The 24,561-nt window shown below is 33.5% G+C and overlaps 2 protein-coding genes and 1 long non-coding RNA gene across 4 annotated transcripts; 1 reads left to right on the top strand and 2 right to left on the bottom strand.

Annotated features, from left to right (window-relative positions):
* Nucleotides 1-64: 64 nt before the first annotated feature.
* On the bottom strand, nt 65-12,347 carry LOC111708767 (uncharacterized). 2 transcript variants are annotated; one of them, XM_023482239.1, is made up of 15 exons: nt 12,214-12,347; nt 10,618-10,680; nt 9,469-9,567; nt 9,216-9,387; nt 8,751-8,999; nt 6,622-7,092; nt 6,037-6,168; nt 4,908-5,003; nt 3,674-4,183; nt 3,119-3,412; nt 2,863-3,024; nt 2,642-2,727; nt 1,898-1,955; nt 1,141-1,411; nt 65-428 (listed from the first exon to the last, which is right to left on the bottom strand). In XM_023482239.1, the coding sequence occupies exons 1-15, from the start codon at nt 12,288-12,290 to the stop codon at nt 253-255; spliced, it is 2,916 nt and encodes a 971-aa protein (XP_023338007.1). In that variant the 5' UTR covers nt 12,291-12,347; the 3' UTR covers nt 65-252. The 2 variants fall into 2 exon arrangements, with proteins under 2 accessions (XP_023338007.1, XP_023338016.1); XM_023482248.1 differs by lacking the exon at nt 6,037-6,168.
* LOC111708782 (glycine receptor subunit alpha-4) lies at nt 11,686-18,963 on the top strand. The gene is made up of 7 exons (XM_023482259.1): nt 11,686-12,021; nt 12,200-12,352; nt 13,150-13,384; nt 13,463-13,742; nt 14,099-14,531; nt 15,901-15,946; nt 18,189-18,963. The coding sequence occupies exons 3-7, from the start codon at nt 13,372-13,374 to the stop codon at nt 18,878-18,880; spliced, it is 1,464 nt and encodes a 487-aa protein (XP_023338027.1). The 5' UTR covers nt 11,686-12,021; nt 12,200-12,352; nt 13,150-13,371; the 3' UTR covers nt 18,881-18,963.
* A 970-nt stretch (nt 18,964-19,933) lies between these two features.
* LOC111708898 (uncharacterized) lies at nt 19,934-23,494 on the bottom strand. Its single transcript, XR_002766749.1, has 3 exons — nt 23,011-23,494; nt 22,780-22,863; nt 19,934-20,519 (listed from the first exon to the last, which is right to left on the bottom strand). It is a non-coding gene; the product is annotated as an uncharacterized LOC111708898 (long non-coding RNA).
* Nucleotides 23,495-24,561: the final 1,067 nt, after the last annotated feature.

Raw genomic sequence — 24,561 nt, 5'->3', positions numbered from 1 at the left:
TCGTATTTGTATGTGTTTATGTTTGTTACCTATAACCGGGGCCAAGACAAAATAAAACATAGGGTTGTTTTTAACAGCGATTTAAGACATTTATTCAAGTTTATTTTGTTTAAATAATTTTTCCAGAATCAGACATTTACATTTCCACTTAAAAATACTTGAAAATTATTTACAAAAATAAAAATAAAAGAACAGCGTGGAAGATCAGAGTAAATGTCATAAAAATCCAAAAATTTCCAAATTAAGAAAATTTCATTCTTCCGGTTCTCCCATCATTTCTCGATGCAACCTCTCGAATTCGTCCTCGATCTCTTGGAAATCTACTCCAGGGATCAATTCTTCTTTCTTCTTCTCCTCAACCTTCTCCTGGCACCGTTGGAACAGAGCTTTTCCTTTGTTGAATCCAACCCCAATTCCTGCACCAGGAACTAAATGAAAAATAATATTTTTTTTTGGTTGGGTAATATATAGCTCTTGATACGAATATGCATAGGTTTATGAAATCTAGGTTAGAATACAAATCACATGGTCTAATTAGTAATACGGATTGATTAAGTCTAGTTGGAATACAGATTGATTAGGTCTAGATGGGAATACAGATTGATTAGACCAATTGGGAATTTAGATTGGTTAGGTTTGGTTAGGAATACAGATTGATTTAGTCTAGTTAGGAATACATATTGATTAAGTCATAGCTGGGAAACAGATTGATTAAGTCTATAAGTTGGGAATACAGGTTGATTAAGTCTAGTTGGGAATATAGATCGATTAGCTAGTAGGAATACAGAATGAGTTAGGATGAACCCTTTGATTTAAGAATTGAACATTTTTTGACTGCGTTATAGGTTAAAACCACTCTAAACCGATTGAAGTTCCAATATGAATTACTGATTAGTAGAGTAAGCGATTAATTCAGAATAAATAGTACAAATTAGCTATGGGGTAGGCTAAGTAAAGAAAGTCGGATAAGTACAAATAAGCTAAGGGGTAGGCTAAGTAAAGAAATTCGGATAAGTACAAATTAGCTAAGGGGTAGAAAGCACATTATTTCTGTATGGCAATATTAAATAATTCCAAAAAACGAACTAAACGAACTAAACGAACTATTTGTGAGAGTAGGATTACTAAGTTTAAAGATACCTGTAGGAAGGAGAGATGTGCCCAGTCTGTGAGCACTACTGGATTTAGTCTCACTACTTGAGATCATTGAACTAAAGAACTTCTCCCTTGCATCCCCAACCTTGATATTTTGGAGCTCCTCGTCCCTCTTTTCTCTTGCTGACACCTCAATCTTCTCCGCAGGCTTTGCCTGATCCTCGTAGAGTAACCTGGAGGACACCCCTCGGACGGATCCCTCCTGAATCTTATTTAAATCCTCACTTGCTTCTGAAGCCGTCTTGTCTTTGAACTCCTAAAGAGTGAGGTTTAGGAAGCGCTTGTTTATATTTACAGGACAGGGTTAACCACAAAGGATGAGACTTTAATAACAACATGAAAATCTTTTGATATGACTTTCCGAAGGTTCAATTTGTTATGTTGTGACTTAGACATGGATCTTAACGGATAATAGTGTTCAAATTTTGAAACACAATTTAAAGTTTTTCTTCAATAATGGAACTGAGTCTTAGCCAAAAACTTGAATTTTCTAATCCTAATATCTTTGCAACCTGATGATGTAAACATTTGATATTCCAAACTTAGAATATTTGATCTAACATTCACTCAAAGTTTGAAAGTTTTGTTTTGCAAAAGCTCAGTTCCTTTCCTAAAAATAGAGTTATAAGGAATAAATTTGCATAATTAGTGAAAAAATTACTTGGAATCCAGTGTAAATTATATATTAGTATAGGTATATTAGGTATATTTTTTTACATATTTGAATTTTGGTTGCACGAACCTGCAGTTTTCCCGCAGTTTGCTCCATATACTTCTTCTGTAGCTCGCAGTCCCCACTCCTGCGGGATTATTAATATAATATTTTTTATTTAAGTTCTAAAACTATTGAAAATCTTATTGTGATAAACAGGAGCGCATTGTTTAAAAGATGAATACGCAAAATAAAGTAATTACTCGCGTAGGATTAAATTTCAATGACGACTTGTAACTCTTAAAATACAACAAAACAAACTAGTTCATACTGTATGTAATATGTATCTATCTATCTGGTATATTATGTACATTTTACAAGAAATATATTTTTAGAATAAACTACAATTTAAGATGTGCTGCTCTCTGCTACACACTAACAATATGTGCCTCGCATTGACCTGGATTCTATTGTTAATGTAAAAAAACTGAAAAAAAAACATCTCAAGTATTCAAGACAAATAAGCTTTGTATGTGCAGTAGTGGTTTCTGTGATTGGCTCGGGTGGAGGAGATTGATAGAAGATATGAAAGAAATGAGTCTCTGTCACAAATTTAAATTTTCTAATCCCTATATCTTTACAACCTTATAGTATAAACCTTTGATATTTCTAGTGTAGATTAATAGAATTAAGAAAAATTCATATCTACACAATTGGGTTGCAAAGATATTGGGATTAGAAAATTAAAAGATTGTGGCAAAGACTCAATTCATTTATTTAAACTTCTGTATTTGATTGATTATCTAAGTTTTGTTAAAAGATGTATTTTCTTACTTTGATTTCCTGGTGATTGTGTTGTTTCTGCTCAGTTTACTTGGAGATTTTTCATCAAAACCAGTTTGTATAAATGCAGATGCACTCTACAATAATAATTATTTTTATTATTGTTATTATTATTATTGTTATTGTTATTGTTATTATTATTATTATTATTATTATTATTATTATTATTATTATTATTATTATTATTATTATTATTATTATTATTTCAGCACCTTAGCAACCATTCCTGATGGAACGATATTTGTATCTGTATCTTTCTCTATCTCCGATATGTCAGAGCTCAATCTAAACCTGCTCTCTGTAAGTTTACCAACCCGGATACAAGATACGTCCACCTCCTCCTCCATCCCTCCCCCATCTCGTTCGAACAGGTCCTAATAAATGGAATATTATTGATATATGTTGATTTTATATGATTTTTTAAAACGTAGAATTTAAAGATTGATATAATTTTAGGCTTATGCTTTCCTTTGTCGAGATTTTTCCAACTTTAGGCTGAGGTTTAGGTTGGGTTTCTTCAGGTTTTGGGAATAGATTCTCCGTATTTAGTTTACCCACTCGGAGTATGGGTTTGGATGGCTCTTCAGATTCCGACTGAACCTTGAAAATATCTGAGTTTAGTTTTCCAACCCTAACTTTCTGATGGGTTTCCTCCTCAGTGTCCTGTTGCTGTTGGAGGAAAGATTCTGGATTTCGTAGTTTTCCGACCGGAAGTTTCTCTCGTCGTTCGACGGACGAATCTGTTGATATTCCTCCGTCAAACTAATTAATTAAAATCTTTGTTGTGTGAAGGGGGTGAGGGTATGGAAGAAGGGAATCAAACCGTTTTGGAATAATTCCAATAATTCTATTATCAATGTGTGTTCAAGTGAAAAGTTTCTACAAAAATTCACTCTTCTTCCAAACAAATATTATGTTCCAAAGAACCCAAAAACAATAATTATCCCTTTTATATCAGCCTGGAGCCTTGAAGAAAATAGTATAAAGGATTTCAATAGAGCCAATAAAACAGATTTTTCATTCCTTGGCGGTGACGGATTCTATATGTTTCTTATCAATGTAGTTAGTTTCTACCAAGGATGGTTTTCTTCCTGTCGTGTTAGATCCTCCACCCAAAATATTTCCTGTGGTGAATCTATGCAGGTTTGTAGAGACAAGTCCTTCGTCCCGGAGCTCAGAGAACTCGGAGTAAGGAGTTTCTGAGTCTCCTCGATCTGATCCTAAGTTCCGGGTTCGGAGTGGAGAGACAGAATCTGATTGAGAACCGGAGAACATGCTCTGAATTTGAGACATCCTGTTCCGACCTAGTTTGAGATCCTCAACCTCCTTGTCGTCCTCGTCCCTCCTCTCTTCAACCTCCTCCGCTCTCTCCGTCCCAAGGTTTTCTATGAGACAGGAGATCCTGTTTCCCTTATTAACCCGCCTTGCTCCACGAACAGGAATTGGTTCATTATTCTCTTGAACCTGAACCTGCTCAAAGATACTGCTCCGCAATTTTCCAACCTGGATTGGACTCGATTCCTCTCGATGTTCCTAAAACAAAAGAAGAAAAGTTTAAAAGGATTATTTATCTATTTTGATATGCAAACAATATACTAATTTTTGAAATTATGAATTAAGAACCTAACAAAGCATAACAAGGCTCAAGAAAGATCATTGATGTCTAAAGACAACTATGAAAGTTAGTCATCAAATTTTTAGACAGCTAGCCTCGACTTTAAAGTGTCGCAACAGCATGGAGGTTGGATTTACCTCACCAAGTCACTTAAACGCCTTTATTCCTAGTTAAGTGTCAAAGGAGTAATTAGCAAAATACTATTCTAATTTTACATGAGAGCGTTAACCCTGGGATTCTTTAAAAGAAACTGTAGACTTGGTTTTCTTATTTTTATATCTTTGCAATCTGTTGGCGTAAAATATCAAAAATATCAACGGTTTGCAACATCCGGTTGCAAAGATATAGAGATCAGAAAGTTAGAACTTGACTTTAGGATTCAAACTTTGTTGTATCCATAGTTTCTGAAAGAGAACTTTCTTGATAAAGACAGTGCTCCCCGACATAATGTGGAATACAACGACGATTTTACGATCTCATAGAATGGTTCAAGAGACACGGCAATTATGCACAGCATCTTTGATAAAACAATGAAAATAGTTTCAATGAAAGAAAAAGTTAAGTAAGCGCAAGTTTTTTTTTACAAAGTTACAAATTATTTACATTTTATTGTATGATATATGTCCATGAGTCCCAGTATACCTGAATCCCGGAGTCCTGAACGGTTTCGAAAACCTTGCTGAGATCTAGTTTCCGAATTTCTCTTTTCGTTTCCCTTGAGAACCCTTCCTTTTCATCCTAAATTTATTCAACGTTTTTCAAACATTTTATTTTCAATTCTGATATCTTTACAACTTGCTGAAAGGTGTAGAATCTTTGCCACAAACTCAAATTTTCTAATCCCTATATTTTTCAACCTGATGGGTTGCAAAGATGAAGGTATTAGTAAATTTTGTGATATTTGCAAATTCTACTTATCTCAGATTCTTATTTAGATTAAGCCAACTTCATCCATGATGTTTATTTTGCAATTCTTGTCTTTTTTATTTATTCAGGTTTGTTTTTTCTAATAAACGTCAAAACGGCTGAACCGATCGGACCCAAATTTCGTGTGGGACCTCACATGACCACATGGAAGGTTTATTGACGCTCAGAATTACAAAAAAGTTGTATCCAAAAGTTTTTAATCCCCCCCCCTTCCTCCAAATACCTTTTCCCTACTCAAACTCTCTCCCTCCCCATCCTTCCCTGGGGATAATATTTATTTTCTTCGAAACATGTATTTATTCAGAATATTCTAGCTCAGCAACATCAGAGATATAACAAGAAATCTATCAGATTTTAATTTATCTTTAAACAGGGTCAAGGCTCATCGGCAAAATTCGATCGAGAGAATATTTTCATTCCATCTTGTCCTCGTGTTTCATCACATTTAATTTTATCCAAGCCTAATTTGCCTTTTTCTTTAATTGTCTTATATGTGCAGATAGGTTATTAGAAAACTATCTTTTCTCATTTTCATTCTATTCTGACATATAACCCTGTTCAGTGTACAACTATCAAAATTATGTTGATTAGAACAAAACATAGAGTAATTAAGTAAACCTGTGACCAAATTTAAGTATACCTTGCTAAACTAAACTAAATTTCAAACTACCTAATCCCGGTTCAAATTTATACCACCGATTCAAATTTTCTAATCCCTATATCTTTGCAACATGATGGTGAAAAACAGAATTTATAGCTTGAAATATCAAAGGTCTGCGACATTGGGTTGCAAAGATATAGGGATTAAAAAACAGAGTTTGTGGCAAATACTCAATTCCTTTACCTGAACCTGGTTAAACAGTTTAGAAGGATCTAGTTTTCCAACTTTAGGACTAGGACTGGGAGACAACTCAGTATCTTCCTCCGTAGGTTTAAATGCTGCCAGAGAAATTTTACCGACCCTAACCTCCTCCTTCTACACAATAGAGATATTTAGGATGCAAGATAATTGTAGATTGAAGATTGTTACACTAATAAGACTTAAAGATAGACATGCTTACGACCTAAACTTACTTATGGTTGAAATGAACTTTCTCCAAAAAATGTCAAAATTTGAAATTCCGATGAATGGAACAGATTACACTTCCAAAACGCCAATTTTCTAATCTTTATATCTTTGCAATTTGATTTCGTATAGCTTCAATAGATCAAATAGTCAAAGCTTGAAATATCAGGTTGTAAAGATAAAGTGTTTCGAAAATAAGAGTTCGAAGCGAGTGTTTAACTTCTCAGTCTTTCTCGACTTAATCAAAGAAGTCGAAATTTTCCCCGACATGTCTTAAAAATCCTATCTGGATTTATCTATGTGGATTTCCTGAATTTATAAGTGTAAGCGAAATCTGGTTATTATAAAAACGGAAATGTTTACCTGGATTCTTGGTTCCTCTTGCATGAGGAGCGGAAAAACTTGCTCAACCTTCATTTTCTTGGGTTGAACCGTGGGTTTGTAGAACTTTACTTCCTCCGAATGGGATGGAGAGAGCGGGAATATATTCTCCGGGTTTAGCTTTCCCACAACTAGCTCAGGTTTGTCATCTATCGGAGAATCAGGAAGAAATTGTTTTGGTTTAATTTTTCCAACTTTAACTCTAGGTTTATCCTCCGGGGAGGGTTCCCTGAAAGGATTTCTTGCAGGGTTCAGTTTTCCGACAGAAATCAAGGGTTGAACTATGGGTTCTACTGGATCAACAGCTCGAAATAGGTTTGACGTATCAATCTTTCCAATTTTAATCTCAAATTTTTCTTCCGACGGAGGAGAAGGTTTAAAAATAGATTCAGGATTAAGTTTTCCAACCTCAACTCTAGGCTTAGGCTCAGGGTTCTCAAATAAACTGGACTCCTGAAAAGAAAATCGGTTTCATTTGATTTTAAAAAAAGGACTTGATAAACTTTTCAAAAACTCCAAAAATTCCAAAGACTCAAAATATATACTTCAATACTGATTACACGGTACGCATTAGATCATACTGATTACACGATACGCATTAGATCATACTGATTATACAATATTCATTGGATCATACTGATTACTCAATACACATTAGATCATACTGATTATACGATATTCATTGGATCATACTGATTACACAATACACATTAGATCATACTGATTACACAATAAATCTTATATCATACTCATTACACAATACACATTAGATCATACTGATTACACAATAAATATTATATCATACTGATTACACAATACACATTAGAACATACTCATTACACAATAAATCTTATATCATACTCATTACACAATACACATTAGATCATACTGATTACACAATAAATATTATATCATACTCATTACACAATACACAGATCATACTCATTACACAATACACATTAGATCATACTCATTACACAATACACATTAGATCATACTCATTACACAATACACATTAGATCATACTCATTACACAATACAATTCAAATCTATATAACATTCATATATATATGTTGCTTATAGCCGGCCAAACGGCTTGACCAAAGGAGCTGAAATTTACTGTGGACACTCATGGGTGGTCGGGGATATTATAGACTAAACAAATCAAAAACTGTTTTTTTTCTTTTTTCCAATTTATTTTTTCCTCTTGCAACGCCGGGCCCTTCAGCTTGTACATGTAGGTATTAGACAGACATTTTCTTTTTATCGAGAAGGTTTTGGTCTTTTGAAAATATTTTGTCCGGACCTTTAGCTTGCTTCTATTTGGCCAAAGTAGGTTTTTTATACGTTTTTTCAAACAAAATTCTAGAAGCAAAATTTGATTTGTTTCTGGGCGTTTTAGATCCAAATATTTCTGTTTATCTGAGTGTGAGCAGCTGAAACTAGGATTTAAGGACGCTTGGTATCAACAAACTCTTTAAACAAACAGATCGGAGAAAGGAGAAAGGAAAATATAAGTGTGAGAAAGAAATCTAAACGAGATAAAGTAGAAAATAGAAGAAATGGAAAAGAAAATTAAAGTAAACAAAAGAAAAGTAGAAAAGAGAAGAGGAAAGGAGAATGAGAATGAAAGGAGCGAAAGGGAAGGAAATTCAAAAATGAAAGATGGAACGCATGTGGAAAAGGAAAAAGGGACCTAGGGGAAAGAAAGTGAGAGGGGAAAGGAGAAAGTAGGGAAAACAATGGGGAGTATGCACTGATCCTCAGAAATCTGTTTGCAGTAAGTAACGGTTGATGACTAAAAAAACACATTCTAGATGTAAGGAAGCTGTAAGGAGATGTTCAAAAACTGAAAAATAACAAATTGCTTGTAAATCAGCTAGTTTCCGCCTGAATTATCTGATCCTAATGATTTAATGGAACCTGGATCCGAGGGATACTTTTCCCCGGTGTCATAAATCAAAGTTTAGAATGTTCAAGGGTTAAGTTGTAAACATAAACATGCTTTTTATTCAAGTTTTTCTTCTTCTTGCCTTAACCCAGAATTTCTAGGTTAAATTAATAGATCGTTTCGCTTTTTCTACTTTTTTCTTCTAGCTTAAATGTGTTACCTGTACCCTGAGTTTGCCGACTTTACGTTCTTGAACCTTGTTCTCCTCAGTCCCATTTTCAAAAACACTTCCCAAATCGATTTTTCCGATCTTTGGAGCATTTTCTGGAGACCTCAACGGTTCGGAGAAACTATGTTGGAAAACGGTTTCTGGATTTATCCGTCCTATTCTTGGAACCTCCTTTACGTTCTCCTTGTTCTCCTGTTTCGAATTAAAGATCTGGTGTGGATCCAACTTTCCTATATTCGCCTGATGGAAGGATACAAAGTCAACCCCTTACTCAAATTCGACGAACATATTTTAAAAACAAATGAATATCTTAAATATTTCGATTAGCACATTTGTGCAATTGCCTAAATTCATTGTTGTCTTGGTTTGGTTACAAATTTCTTGTCTTGAAAACTCATAGAATTTATCATACGATTTCTCTTCCCGGAAAAAAAATGTTAAAATTTGTATCCTTTCCTTTGGTTTAATCATTTCCTCTCTCTCCTCCTGGTTCTGGAAAAGGTTTTGTGTATTTAGTTTTCCAACTCTGATATTGGGTTTAGTTTCTCTCTCCTGCTCCAGTCCTAACTCCCACACAGACTCTTGAACATCAATCCGCCCTGTCTTTATCTCAGGTTTAGCTATCTCACTGCAATAATAAGAAATAAAAATAATTTAGTAAAGGATTAGAATAATTAATAAACACAATTTTGTAAAAAGAATTTCCTACCCTGCATTAGAGAATATTTCTACAAAGGACTGTCGGTTCAGTTTCCCAGGTTTATGGACAGGTTGGGACGGGTTCACCTTCTCCTGGTTTTCAAACATCCTGAAAAGTAGTTTTTTATTGTTTTTTTATTCTCTGAATTTCAGGGTCTTAATGCCTAGATTAATATCTTTTGATCAGGCAAAGGTTTATCAAAGTTGGCAGATTTCAAACGAATCTTTAAATGATCATTTGCAAAATATACATAAATACTTGAGAAAGTATCTACATTAAATATTTTTCTGAATCGCTATAAAAGCCCTAATTATCTTATTATTTATATTGATTAATTAATTATTAATTAATTAATTTATTATTATCTAATTATATTCTCTAGAACCTTGTTTATCTTATTTTCTCTATTTTCTTTCTCTAGAATCTTATTTATGTTTTTTTTCTTCTCTAGAATCTATGTTATCTAAATTTCTCTAGAGTCTTATTTATGTTTTATTTCTCTTGGAGCTTATTTATGTTTTTTTTCTCTAGAATCTATGTTATCTTAATTTCTCTAGAGTCCACCTTTTTTACATCTATTTCCCCAGAATGTAGTTTACCTATACATTTCAAGAACAATGTTTACTTGGATTAAATTCTAGAACCTTGTTTACCTTGATTTCTCCAGGAACCATGATTAGTAAGATTTCTCCAGAACCTGGTACATCTGTAGGATACATCTAGACTTTTCCAGGAGCCATACTCAACTGGATTTCTCTATAAACAACTTTTACCTCCATTTTTCCAGGAACCATGTTTACCTGGATTTTTTTAGAACCTGGTTCATCTAGATATTTCCAAGAACCTTACTCCACTGGGGTTCTCCAGGAACCACGTTTACCTGGATTTTTTTAGAACCTGGTTCATCTTGATATTTCCAAGAATCTTGCTCCATTGGGGTTCTCCAGGAACACCGTTTACCTGAATTTTTGAAGAACCTGGTTTTATCTAGATATTTTTAGGAATCTTACTCCACTGGATTTCTCCAGGTACCACGTTTACCTGTATTTCTCACGGGACCACATATACCTGGAAATCTCCGGAGCCTGGATTATATCTCCAGTCACAGAGTTAATCTGGATTTCTCCAGGATCCTTGTTTACTTAAGTTTTTTCTTACCTAGCTACAGAGAAAACTGATTCTCCCTCATGATTAACCCTGTCCCAGTACTCTCGTTCCTTACTGGAGATACAGCATCAAACGGGACAAAAATTAAACCAAATAGATATAAACAAATAGTTTTTGTTGTCGCCCGATTACAAAAAGAATAGAAATAAAAAATATGGATACGCGATATTTTCTTTACCAAGAAATTCAAAGTTAGTAGTACATGTATACATTTATAGGGTTTGCCACTAAATATGACAGTAGCAAGACGACTTAAAGGTCGTCTCTGATCTTTGAAATAATTTGCGACATTAATTCGTAAAATAATTTTAAGAACTAAAACTCTTGATAATCACAAAATAACCCATTTGGTATGCCTTTTTGTGCTTAAAAAATAACCGGAGAAAAGAAGAATTTTGTTCAGATTTCGACAATATTGGCCTTCTTTAATAAATGGACGGCCTTAAAGTCGTCTTGCTTCTGTTATGTTTCGTGGAACACCCTGTATATTAAATTACCAAGAATAGATTTTATTTTTGTTATACAAACGAGCTTTCATTTTAAAGGTTATTTTCAAAATCAATGTTTTTCGCATTTTGCATAATTTGACAAATTCTGCAGATTTTTGGATTTGCAAAATGTTTTGCTCAGCAATTATAATTATGACGTCATTATAGTTTCTGTTTACAAAAAAGATTCCTGTAATGACGAATCTTTATCATAAAACTGGGAGTGGAAAAAATGAAAATAAAAATACAGATTAGTGTAATTTAGGGCGACCTGTTTCAATTTGTGAATAATGCTTTAAATGAACAACAATATTGCAAGCAGTCAGGCAGGAGTCATATATTCAAGCCAAATCAGGTCATCACAGGACTCAAAGTATATTTTTAAATATTACAAACATTGTTCCACTTTTAAATAAAAGAACAATGCTCTTTGGAAGAAATTTCTAAAGCTAAGAAATTGAATTTTTGAAGGGAATGAAAAGAAATACTGAAAATGTGAGACTGAATAAAGGGTCGCTTGACTCGGGAGGACACATCATATTGGTTATAACCATCATGTAAATATATACTTTGTTTGTTTGTATTCAAATAAACTTCATTAAATGTCTTATCCGATCAGACCCTAATTCACATAACCTCATGCAAAGTTCAGGGAAGGTTTATATGGATGGTTAAAGATGAAAACTTTGCCCGGGGAAAAAAGGTGACATTTTTGTCTTTGAAAATGCGCAATTTACTCAGAAAAATCGGCAAAATACGATTTACAAAGAAAAATGGCAACTGGAAGAGCAACAGTTAGAAGCTTAAATTATTAATAGAAAAAGGGGTGCAAAGCACACAGAAAACTTAGTATTCTTAAGACATCAGATTGCAAAGATATAAAGATTTTTAAAATTTTTAATTTTAGGTGAATATTCAGTTTTCTCAAACAAAAACAAAAACACTTTGGTTTTAAAAATAAATATTTTCTGATCCAGATCGGATCAACGAAATAAAAATCATCTTTCGTAAAATGGGAATTAAATAATAATAAATAAGAAACAAAAAACTATTTTGGATTAATTAAAACAATATTCAGTATGCAGGTTCTCCAGTTTGCCTGAGACTGACTCTACGAATCATAACATTTGAATTTTTGGGATCCACAACCCACTCACTCTGTACTATATCAGTCATTGTAAAATCTTCATAAATCTAAAAATATTCAAAATTAGATCTTTGTGATGGACTAAATATAGGTAAAAAATTACGTTTCGGAATCAAGAAATTCAGTTTCGGAAGTAAGAAATTTAGTTTCGGAAGTAAAAATTAAGATTCAGAAGTAAAAGTAAGAAATTAAGTTTGAAAGTAAAAAAATTAAGTTTCGGAAGTAAGAAATTAAGTTTCGGAAGTAAGAACAATAAGTTTCGGAAGTAAGAAATTTAGTTTCGGAAGTAAAAATTAAGATTCAGAAGTAAAAGTAAGAAATTAAGTTTGAAAGTAAAAAAATTAAGTTTCGGAAGTAAGAAATTAAGTTTCGGAAGTAAGAACAATAAGTTTTGGAAGTAAGAATAATAAGTTTCGGAAGTAAGAAGTAAAATGTCAAAGATCGATGAAGGAATTAAAGATAGCACAGCAGATATTGAAATGGGATTTAAGGATTATAAGGATAAAGACAGGCAAGGATTATTAAGACTAGAAGTGTGGGACTGATAAGGATTGAGAAACTGTAGATATCTAGGATTAAGAATTAGAACTTAAACACCGGAAATCCCTGTCAAGGATTAGAAAGTAACTGGTGAAGTATCTGCTGCAAACTATCTCTGTTAGAACACCTACCCGGAGTAACAGGGAAAGCCCCCATCCGTCCCTCTCTCCCTAACCTTCTCCCATTTAAAGCTTTAAAAAAAACTCAAACCTTTCCAACAGTTCCCAGGGTGTGAAAATATGCTCCCTGGGATGGTTTATGTACAGGGTTCATGTGCACTCAACTGTACCGTATGCAGTGCCCTGTCATTTAACAGTTTTATTTACAAGCTGAATTTATTATTCATAGGTTTAATTTGAATGGGACGAGACCGGACTTTTGGCAAGGTTCCAGCTTACTCCGGTCAGAGATATAGAACTCCTCAAACCTTCAGTTCTCTTCTCTACACCTATCCTTACTATGGTCCCTGATAGTATGATAAACCTGGGTTACCGGTGATCATGAGAGTATTATGAGTTTTATAGTGATTCTTCTCCTCAAGAATATGCTCCGGCACGGGAACAATTTGGCATGGGATACATTGGTAAGCTTAACTTTATTTCACGGCCTTTCATTCGTACTTTAAAAAATTGAATCACAAATAAAAGATTAATATTTTCAGTGCTCGGAATGAGGATTAGTTTAGTTTCTATCCTTTTTCTTCTCCTCTCCTGCTCTTCCTCTCTCTCCCAGAGCACTTCAACCTTTAGTGAATCCCTCAATGATAAACAGATTCTGGATCGTCTCGTTCATTCTCAAAGATACGATCGTAGGATTAAACCTGATATTAAGCCTCTTCATGTAAATGTTAGTGTCGTCCTTCTCTCCCTGTCGTCCCCGGACGAGTCCAGTCTTCACTATGAAGTAGAATTTCTCATGCATCAGAGGTGGACGGATCCGAGGCAAGGGCATCCTTGATCCGTTATTTTATAGTCTTGATCCATGATTAATGTGTTCTTGATCCATGTTTCATATAACAATGATCAAAAAGTTTTGTTTCCCTGATCAATTATTTATGTTTCCTATAGACGGATGATGTACATTCTTGATTTATTATCTATATATCTTCCCCATTCAACTTACATCTCTCTATCTATTCTGATAAATTCAATGTAATAATGGAAAAATCTTTATAAATCTTAATTCTTCTAAACTACCACAACAAACTCCTTTATGCCTAAAACTGCAAAAAAATTGTATTCCTAAAATGTAAAACAATTTCAAAAAGGAATTACAGGATCAAGGATTGCAACCTCAGATTAACCTACTCAGATGCTCGGAACCGACCCTATCTGAACGCTCTAGCCCATCATACAAAGATCTGGAAACCTGACCTCTACATCATCAAACACGGATCCTACAAGAGTATCAACCCAACCGAGGTTTCTCTCCGTGTTTACAAGAATGGAACAATATTTTACACAATGAGACGTCATCTAGTTCTAAACTGTGTCGGAGATCTTCACATATTTCCGTTTGACAGTCCTATGTGTACTTTCTCTATCGAGAGCGTCTCGTCAACCCGGAGTCAGATGGAGTTTCACTGGTCAGGATTAATGAGAGGAGATGATTCTTCAGCTGGGAGTATTGTTCTCTCACCCCTTCTCAAACAGCACAACGCTTACCTCATTCATAACGAGACCTTGGTTTGCGAAGGGGAGGAGTGGAGAGGAGATTTTAGTTGTCTCAAGGTACGTTCTTATCCGGGCTTTACATTAAATCTTACTTAGAAATCATTTGATAATGAAAAAAAATATAGGTGTAAATTATTTCATAATTTACAATGACCATTTTTAATATTTTTTCTTTCTTAATATTAGATCCTACCCTACAAATCGGGGTTTGAAATAACCCCATTATAAAAATGTTCAATTTTTTCGTTCAATATGAAAAAAAAGTGTTCTGATCCTTTGTTGAAATGTTTCCGGCAATTATTTCCAGATTTCATTAACTTAAAATAACTAAAACACATTATCCAGCAATGAGAAGAAAAGAATAGGAAAACTGGAGAAGCTTCGTTAAATCATGTCATGAGGTTGAAACTTGTCCTTGTGATATTCGGTGTTTACCTCATTTTTTTGTATAAATTCCTGAGCTGGATATTTACAATTACATCCTCTCTAACAGAAAATATTTACAAAATCTAAGCTTCAGCTCCGATCCGAAACATATAGGTTCAGTTAGAAGCTGAAAGGGACTGAACACGTAATTTTCAGTTTTAGAGTTGCATGTGTGATTCACAAAAGAACCTTTTATACCTTTTTCGGATCATATGTACGAATGAGACATCCTAGTTTTCTGAATTTAAATAACAGATTATGATTCTCGTATTTCTTTAAATGTTAGCTTTTGAAAAATGTATACAATCAAATATCTAAATCAGCTGTTTGCTGTTTTAATCGAAATTCACCGAATTATTTATCAAAAAAAATATATGCAATCACAATACATTTTTACTATTAGATTTAAATTGATAGAGTCTATGTATATATCTCTTTGTTTGCTATAATCCCCTTTAAACAATTTCTGTTCCAGCAACTTATCCCTTTAATCCTATATTTCTGTTCCAGCAACGTATCCCTTTAATCCTATATTTCTGTTCCAGCAATGTGTCCCTTTAATCCTATATTTCTGTTCCAGCAACGTATCCCTTTAATTTAATATTTCTGTTTCAGCAACTTATCCCTTTAATCCTATTCTTCTGTTCCAGCAACGTATCTCTTTAATCCTATATTTGTGTTCCAGCAACGTATCCCTTTAATTCTATATTTCTGTTTCATCAACATATCCCTTTAATCCGATATTTCTGTTTCAGCAACGTATCCCTTTAATCCTATATTTCTGTTCCAGCAACGTATCCCTTTAATCCGATATTTCTGTTTCAGCAACGTATCCCTTTAATCCTATATTTCTGTTCCAGCAACTTATCCCTTTAATCCTATATTTCTGTTCCAGCAACGTATCCCTTTAATCCTATATTTCTGTTCCAGCAACGTATCCCTTTAATCCTATATTTCTGTTCCAGCAACGTATCCCTTTGATTTTATATTTCTGTTTCAGGTTCAACTTCACTTCACCAGAGATAAATGGTTTTATTACACTACAGGTACACTGCAGGAGTCACAATATATATGGGAATTAGAAGACGACTTAAAATTGCTCTTTAATTTTCGATGATTAATAGTCTAATAGATGAACTGAGGGGTTTCAAATGTTTATTGATGGTGAAACAGTGATTACCAGATGCAACTGTAGAATAAGAAGACGATATTAAAGCAATGTTAAAGTGCATTTGATGTTGTTACAAATCTTTGCAGTCATTTTATCACTTATTAAGTGAAATGAGACTGTTTACACTACACAACTGCTGTGCCTCTGGATCATTGGAATATCTAAAAGTCGACTTCATATTCCAAAGTTTTCTGGTTATCACTGCAGCCTATAAGGATTTTTGGACCCAGAAATTGTATTAATCTTACCTAACCCTAAAATAATACAAGAAAAATAATATTAATTTTCCTAAAAATAAGTAGTCATGTAGAAAATTGATCAAAAAATCGTATATTAGGACGGACCCGCCTTTTATTTAGAATATAAAGAAATCTCTTAATGTTTCTGTTACTTTTAAATATACCGGAAATGGCAGAGTAAATATCTTAATTTCTTTGATATTAACTATTTCAAATGTTCGTGTTAACGGAAAACACCGTCTTGGTCTGAGACGATTTTTAAATCGTCACTCAGGTCTCGTGTTTACTAATACACCCAGAACCCAAACTGAACATATGGTTTGAAAAATACTTTTCCTTGAGAGTAATCCTCTTGACCTTCTAGTTAACAATCTGAAAGCGAAGGAACATTGCCCAACTTGAATTCTGAATTTTTCCAAGAATTTTCAAGAATGTTTCGTTAGTCAGGCTTTCCGGTCGAGCAGTACATTCTACACTTTCTTTTTAAACAAAAATGTATTATTTTATTTTAAGCAAGATATAATTTGACTAAAATTTTAAAATTTAAACGTCCTTATGTAAATAAAATATTTGAGGTAGCCTAAATTGAAGACAAATGATGCTATTTTTGAGTATAAAAATCAAGACTGTATCCTGTTCCCAGAAACCAGACAGAATTACAATATATGGTGAAATACAAAACTTACTCTTTAAGTCATTCTACAGCCAAAGGAATGGAGTTTTTGCCACAAACTCAAATTTTCTAATATCTTTTTAACCAGATATTTTAAACTTATAATATTTGATCGAATAGAATTCATAGTTTGAAATATCTAAGGTCTGCCATATTAGGCTGCAAATATATGGGATTAGAATATCAGAGTTTGTGACAAAGGCTTCATTTCTTTAAATTTTAAATCATATTCTTTCAGTATTGAACTTACAGTTGCATGAACAAATTCCTCCCTTTTTGTATATTTTTAAAATATTGGCTTTTACACTTAATCTTCAAACCTGGTCTCTTATCCTGAACTCTTGACTTTCTTCTATTCTTCAGATCTTTAGTTTTATTTTTCAAATCTTGACTTTTCTCTTTCTTATTTAAATCAAACCATGCTTGAAACTTGACTTAATTCTATATTTTAAATCTTGAGTTAATTCTTTTATTTAAATCTCGTTTTCTTAAAATCTTGACTTGACTTTATAATTACAAAAATTCTTTAAATAAAATTCTGTCAAATCCATTCCCTCTCGTCTTAATTTGTTCCCGCCATCCTTTAAACTCTATATCTCGACTCTAATCTTCTTGATCTTCTTATGATCCTTTAAACTCTATATCTCAACTCTAATCTTCTTATGATCCTTCAGACTCCGTATCTTGACTCTAATCTTCTTGATCTTCTTATAATCCTTCAAACATTAATGATTTTCTTATTTTATACATCATTGAAATTGATTCTCTGATTTTTTTCCAAAGCATAATATTACCTTTTAATTTTTTTGTATCATCTAACCCAGAGGTCTCGATCCTGTTTTGCAATTCTTGATTTGAGTATTCCTAATTCAAGTTGGACATAAAATAGCTGAGAAACATTCTTTAAAAATGTTTCTTTTTCTTGAATCCTCGGAACAAGTTTTACTGATCCGGTATCTTTTGCCCTTTTCCTGCAAATGAGAAATTCAAGAATTCGATACTAGATTTACTTATCAACATCTTTTTGTCATGGTACAATTCATTTTAAAGGACTATTTTAAAAATAATCAAAATAACCATATTAAAAGCATGTGGTCTTTCATTCTAAGCCAAATTTAAAGTGTTTAACTTAATACATTTCTCAGAAATAGTTTTTGCAATAACTTCTGTTTTAAAAGTGGGTTTTTAACTCTGTTAACTTTCAGTATTTGTTCCTGGGTTGATCCTCGTTACATCTTCCTTCGTAACTTTCTGGATAGAGTGGAATGCCGAGCCCTCCAGGGTCATGCTGGGGGTCACCACCATGCTTAACTTCTTCACAACCTCTAACAAGTTCAGGTCCAAGCTCCCGGTCGTTTCCAACCTCACTGCGATGAACATGTGGGACGGAATCTGCATGTTCTTCATCTACGCGTCCTTTCTCGAATTTATGGTGGTGAACTACCTCGCCCGGTGGGTTCAGGACCCGGAGAACAACAAGAAGAAACGGGAGAATGCAATTCTCGATTCTCTCCGTATTGTCTCCACTACCCTGGATTTAAAGCATCCAGAGAAGGCGGGAACTCTCGGCGGGCAACTACATAGTTTCGGCGGGAACCTAGAAACTAAATTAAAGGAAGTTAAAACAAAACTTCCCACCGAAATCACCTCCAAGGTTCCAGCAATCATGCAAGAAAAACCGCTGGAGAAAAATGGCGAAGAGACTCCGGCTGTTGTAGTTCCACCCGCCGCCGTGGTGGAGGAGGAACCCCAAGGCCCCGGCGGATACACGCTCACGTCGGTTAAAAAGATAGACACTTATTCCCGTCGGATATTTCCCTGCTCGTATATTTGTTTTGTATTGTATTTTTTTATCAGATATCATTTAATCGAGGGAGACCTGTCAATTGAGTTTTGACGAGGTCACTCTTCCGTGTCATCATTCCCCTGTTTTCCTGTGATTAATGGATATTTTATATTTAATAAATCTATCTCTTGAAATTCATGCTTTGATGGGATATTGCTTTTAATGCAATTATTTTAATTAAAGAAAAATAATACTTACTTTTTTATTATTAGAATACTTGTTCACATATATCTGTTTTTATTCTTAAAATACTTGTTCACATATATCTGTTTTTATTCTTAGAATACTTGTTCACATATATCTGTTTTTATTCTTAGAATACTTGTTCACAAATATCTGTTTTTATTTATCTTGATAAAGAAAAATTTTAGAGTTGAAACTTTGATTTCTCGTACAAATTATACTCACATAAATGAATTGGCGCTTTAAACAATAAGTAACTTACGATTTAAACAAACAAGGTTTAGGAAAGAAAGAAAAAATCTAATTCATGTCTTTGGAATAACAATATTGAATTATCTAGCTTTAAAAAGAAACTTTTATTCTATATTTATTTTATCATATTTATTTATTTTTAAATTACAGTTTTAGAGAAAATATTCAAAATTAATTCGTAATCGTAAATCGTAATTCAGTCGTCGTCGTAAATATCATCACAATGAAGACGACTTTCGTTTCTAATTTTTGATTTCTACCAAACTTTCAAATAGTATGGATACACATAAACAGGGAAACAAATAGAAGCTGTCAATTAGCAGCCTCTCTTTGTTTACTGGCAAACTTGTAATTTGAAAAAAGCTTGTTAGAAATCAAAACTCAAGTAAAAAAGTCGTCTTCATTGTATTAATTTTAAAAAATTCTGTTTAAATTGGTAGAATTTTTAGAAATTTTAAATGTTGACATTTTTTCTAGGCCAAATTATTCAATTTTGATTGTTTATCAGACCATAAACCTTCTTTGAGATCTTTGCCACAAACTCTGACTTTCTAATCCCTATATCTTTGCAATTTAATAACGTAGACCTTTCAAACTTTGAATTCTGTTAGTTCAATAATCCAAGTTTGAAATATCAAAGGTTTACAGATTGCAAAGATATATGGATTAGAAAATTAACTTTTGTGGGCAAGATTCTATTCAATAAAAAATTGTTCAATTCTCAACATTTTCTTTCTTTGCACTTTGCCAAATTTTGATCCTTATAGGTATGATATGCAAGAAACGAACCAAAAACGATTGTTTCAAAACAATCGTTTTTTATAGTTCGTTTTCCATTCTATTTTCTCTGAGGATAAATATTATTGCAAAGTTTGATAAATGCAAACTTTAACAGAATATAGTTTTGAAATAACGGAAGTTTTTAAAAAGTTTTCAATTAAACGAACCGTGGTTCAATCACTAGTTTTAGTAGACGATTGGTTGTCAACACTGAAATATCTCTGGTGGCTTTCTTTAGCTCTTTAATTTTTATACTTTTTCGGACAAATTAGTATTCCTTGTGATGTTAGAAAAAGTTACACTTTTACTCTTTGATGCTTCAGGGTTCTTCGTTGAAGAGGGGGGTAAGGACCCGGAGAATCCAGAGAGCCTGGAGAACCTAGAGAGCAGAACCCAACCTGTGAGGGTTAAAATAAGGATAACAGAGAGAAGGATACAACAGGTTGAGATGATTAGAAGAACAAGACGAAGATCTCTAAAAAAATATATTTCTACAGGGTTACTCACAAAGAATGAGACTTTAATAACCACCTGAAATCTTTAAATGAAACAAAATCATGTTTGAAATTCTGAATTCTGCCTCAAATGAGTAGTCTTCGTATGGTATATTTAATGATTTCTCCTAGTACCTCATAGAGCTAGCAGGTATTCTCCTGGTTTATGATTTATCTAGTAGCTATTCTCCTGGTACCTTATAGATCTAGTAGGTATTCTCCTGGTATATGATTGATCTAGTAGGTATTCTCCTAGTACCTTATAGATCTAGTAGGTATTCTCATGGTACCTGATATAATTAGAAGGTATTCTCTTGGTACCTCATAGAGCTAGCAGGTATTCTCCTATTACCTGATAGATCTAGTGGGTATTCTCCTAGTACCTGATAGATCTAGTAGGTATTCTCATGGTACCTAATAGATCTAGTAGGTATTCTCATGGTACCTTATACAATTAGAAGGTATTCTCTTGGTACCTCATAGAGCTAGCAGGTATTCTCCTGGTATTTGATTGATCTAGTAGGTATTCTCCTAGTACCTGATAGATCATAGCAGATATTCTCCATGGTACCTAATAGATATAGTAGGTATTCTCATGGTACCTGATAGAATTAGAAGGTATTCTCTTGGTACCTCATAGAGCTAGCAGGTATTCTCCTGGTACCTTATAGATCTAGTAGGTATTCTCATGGTACCTAATAGATCTAGTAGGTATTCTCCTAGTACCTGATAGATCTAGTAGGTATTCTCATGGTACCTGATAGAATTAGAAGGTATTCTCTTGGTACCTGATAGAGCTAGAAGATATTCTCCTAATAGATCTAGTAGGTATTCTCCTAGTACCTGATAGATCTAGTAGGTATTCTCATGGTACCTGATAGATCTAGTAGGTATTCTCATGGTACCTGATAGATCTAGTAGGTATTCTCATGGTACCTTATAGATCTAATTGGTATTCTCTTAGTACCTGATAGATCTAGTAGGTATTCTCATGGTACCTGATAGAATTAGAAGGTATTCTCTTGGTACCTGATAGAGCTAGAAGATATTCTCCTGGTATATGATTGATCTAGTAGGTATTCTCCTAGCACCTTATAGATCTAGTAGGTATTCTTATGGTACCTGATAGAATTAGAGGGTATTCTCTTGGTACCTCATAGAGCTAGCAGGTATTCTCAGGGTATATGATTGATCTAGTAGGTATTCTCCTGGTACCTTATAGATCTAGTAGGTATTCTCATGGTACCTAATAGATCTAGTAGGTATTCTCATGGTACCTTATACAATTAGAAGGTATTCTCTTGGTACCTCATAGAGCTAGCAGGTATTCTCCTGGTATTTGATTTATCTAGTAGGTATTCTCCTGGTACCTTATAGATCTAGTAGGTATTCTCATGGTACCTAATAGATCTAGTAGGTATTCTCATGGTACCTAATAGATCTAGTAGGTATTCTCATGGTACCTAATAAATCTAGTAGGTATTCTCTTGGTACCTCATAGAGCTAGCAGGTATTCTCCTATTACCTGATAGATCTAGTGGGTATTCTCCTAGTACCTGATAGATCTAGTAGGTATTCTCATGGTACCTAATAGATCTAGTAAGTATTCTCATGGTACCTGATAGAATTAGAAGTTATTTCTTGGTACTTTATAGAGCTCGCAGGTATTTTCCTGGTATATGATTGATCTAGTAGGTATTCTCTTGGTACCTAATAGGTATTCCCCTGGTACCTGATAGATCTAGTACAGGGTGTCCCAATAAACATGGGAATTCAGTGACGAATTCGATATCGTCTTTTTAAATAATTCTTTGATTTAGTATAGTGATACCTACTCAGAAAACTGTAATCTGTAAAAGTTTCGTCTGCAATGTTCACATTTTGTTTGTTTATGTTTTGACTGCATACGGTTGTACTTAGTAAAACAAGAAAATTGCAGTATACAGAGTAAACTTGTCCGTCTTCACTGTTCATCTTGCGGAGACATTATAAACACATCTTTACAGTTTTTTAGAATTTCATAAAATAAATTCTAGCAGACATAATATTATTATGGGTTTTGAAATTAGGTATTACAATTCTAATTCATAACAAAGACGATATCAAATTCGTCACTGAATTCCCATGTTTTTTGGGACACCCTGTAGGTATTCTCATGGTACCTGATAGAATTAGAAGGTATTCTCTTGGTACTTTATAGAGCTAGCTATATGATTGATCTAGTAAGTATTCTCTTAGTACCTGACAGAGCTGGCGGTGTTCTCCTCAGACATATCCATCCAGTAAATGGTCAGTTACTCAGTCAAGGTGAATACTTGCAGAAGCCTGTACAATTAGATCAACATAAGAAGAGAAAAAGGCATACTAGGTTAAATCTTGATGTATATGATTACACATTTAGATTATAATTATCCTGAAAATGCGTAAAAATTTAGCAAAGCACATTTTTGATTAATTTAAGTAAAAGGTAACCTGTTCATAAAGCGTGAGCGTAAGTTTCTGAGTTGCCATAAACTTTGAACTACAAAGTTCAAGTTTAAACATAAATCTTATACATTTTCTGTATTGATAAATGACATTAACCCTGAACTATAACGTTCATGATTAGAAATGAACAATTGATAAAGTTCCCGTATAGACATGAACCCTTACTATAACGTTCATGATTAGAAATGAACAATTAATAAAGTTTCCGTATAGACATGAACCCTGAGCTATAGATACAGTTCCTGTATAGACATAAACCCTAAACTATAGATACAGTTTATGTATAGACAGTTCCTGTATAGACATAAACCCTGAGCTATAGATACAGCTCCTGTGTAGACATAAACCCGAAACTATAGATACAGTTTATGTATAGACAGTTCCTGTATAGACATAAACCCTGAGCTATAGATACAGTCTTGTGTAGACATAAACCCTAAACTATAGATACAGTTTATGTATAGACAGTTCCTGTATAGACATAAACCCTGAGTTACAAAAATTTGTCAAAAAAAATCGATTATTTTGAAATAATATAATATGATTAAATCCGCGAAATTCTTTTGTTTTAATAATTTAATAATTAAAAATTCAAATAAAAGATGGACGCGAAGCGCCGTGAAAGCATATTTTTAAGTATTTGTTTATATATTTGTTGCATTTTAATCCTTTTAGGACATTAACATTTTATTTGTATTTAAATATTTTCTGACAATAGTAAAAAGATAAAATTTAACATTTCGTTGAAGCATGAGGGAAGCAAGGTTTACTACTTTAAGAGTATTGTATATTTACACTGAACTAATATGCTTAGTTGGCTAGTCGTTGAATTTATAATAATCTATTAACCCTATCCCTGCTGGGGTACTTGAAAACCAGGATACGCTGCACTAGAAATCAGGATTCAATATTGAAAACTTGTTACTCAGAGTATAGTAGGTCTAGGTCTAGTTGCTGCTACGCTTCCTAGGGTGAATGAGCCAGCCAGAGCTCGAAGCTGTCATTCAAGTGATCAAATTAAATTTTAACAAATTATTTTGTTATTTATCGTGAAAATCCATCTTCGTGATTGAACTATTTATTATAGTGTACATTTCACATTCATGACTAGAGATTTAAAAGCATAAATAATAGAATCCAGCCGGCCCTGGATTTGATCAGAATGTTGTCCAAGTTTAATTCAAACAGTTTTACATTAGAAAATAGCGCTTACGTGTATTACAATAAACATGTTTGTCAATGTTTGAGCGAAATTATAAATGTATATCGATAGCGCTGTAATTGAACAATTTTGGTGAATGAAATACTAGATTTAAAAATCTATCTGAGAAATTAAGATATTGTTTCTGTTTTGACCAATTGTGAATTTCTGTGTTTTAAATTTGATAAATTTGATAATTGTGAGTTTAATGATAATCCATGTCTATCTGGAATCAAGGGCGTTTAAATACTGCGTATTTTTTGCGTAAAACTAAAATAACTGAATCCACAGCAGCTGCATTTGTTGCAGCTGGTGCACATATTTTGTGACGCAGT

This window comes from Eurytemora carolleeae, unplaced genomic scaffold (genome assembly GCF_000591075.1).
Source record: "Eurytemora carolleeae unplaced genomic scaffold, Eaff_2.0 scaffold148, whole genome shotgun sequence".
Lineage (NCBI taxonomy): Eukaryota > Metazoa > Arthropoda > Copepoda > Calanoida > Temoridae > Eurytemora > Eurytemora carolleeae.
This window is presented reverse-complemented; position numbering and strand designations above follow the sequence as displayed.

Excerpts from the sequence above, each read along its gene's own strand:
- LOC111708767 (XM_023482239.1), bottom strand. The coding sequence starts at position 12,290 with ATGACTGATATAGTACAGAGTGAGTGGGTTGTGGATCCCAAAAATTCA. Across the intron at positions 3,413-3,673 it reads TAGAATCCGTCACCGCCAAG|TTTGACGGAGGAATATCAAC; the intron begins GAATGAAAAATC and ends TTAATTAATTAG. Across the intron at positions 429-1,140 it reads CACATCTCTCCTTCCTACAG|TTCCTGGTGCAGGAATTGGG; the intron begins GTATCTTTAAAC and ends TTTTTCATTTAG.
- LOC111708782 (XM_023482259.1), top strand. Across the intron at positions 13,743-14,098 it reads CAGAGGTGGACGGATCCGAG|ATTAACCTACTCAGATGCTC; the intron begins GCAAGGGCATCC and ends TTGCAACCTCAG. Across the intron at positions 14,532-15,900 it reads GAGATTTTAGTTGTCTCAAG|GTTCAACTTCACTTCACCAG; the intron begins GTACGTTCTTAT and ends TTTCTGTTTCAG.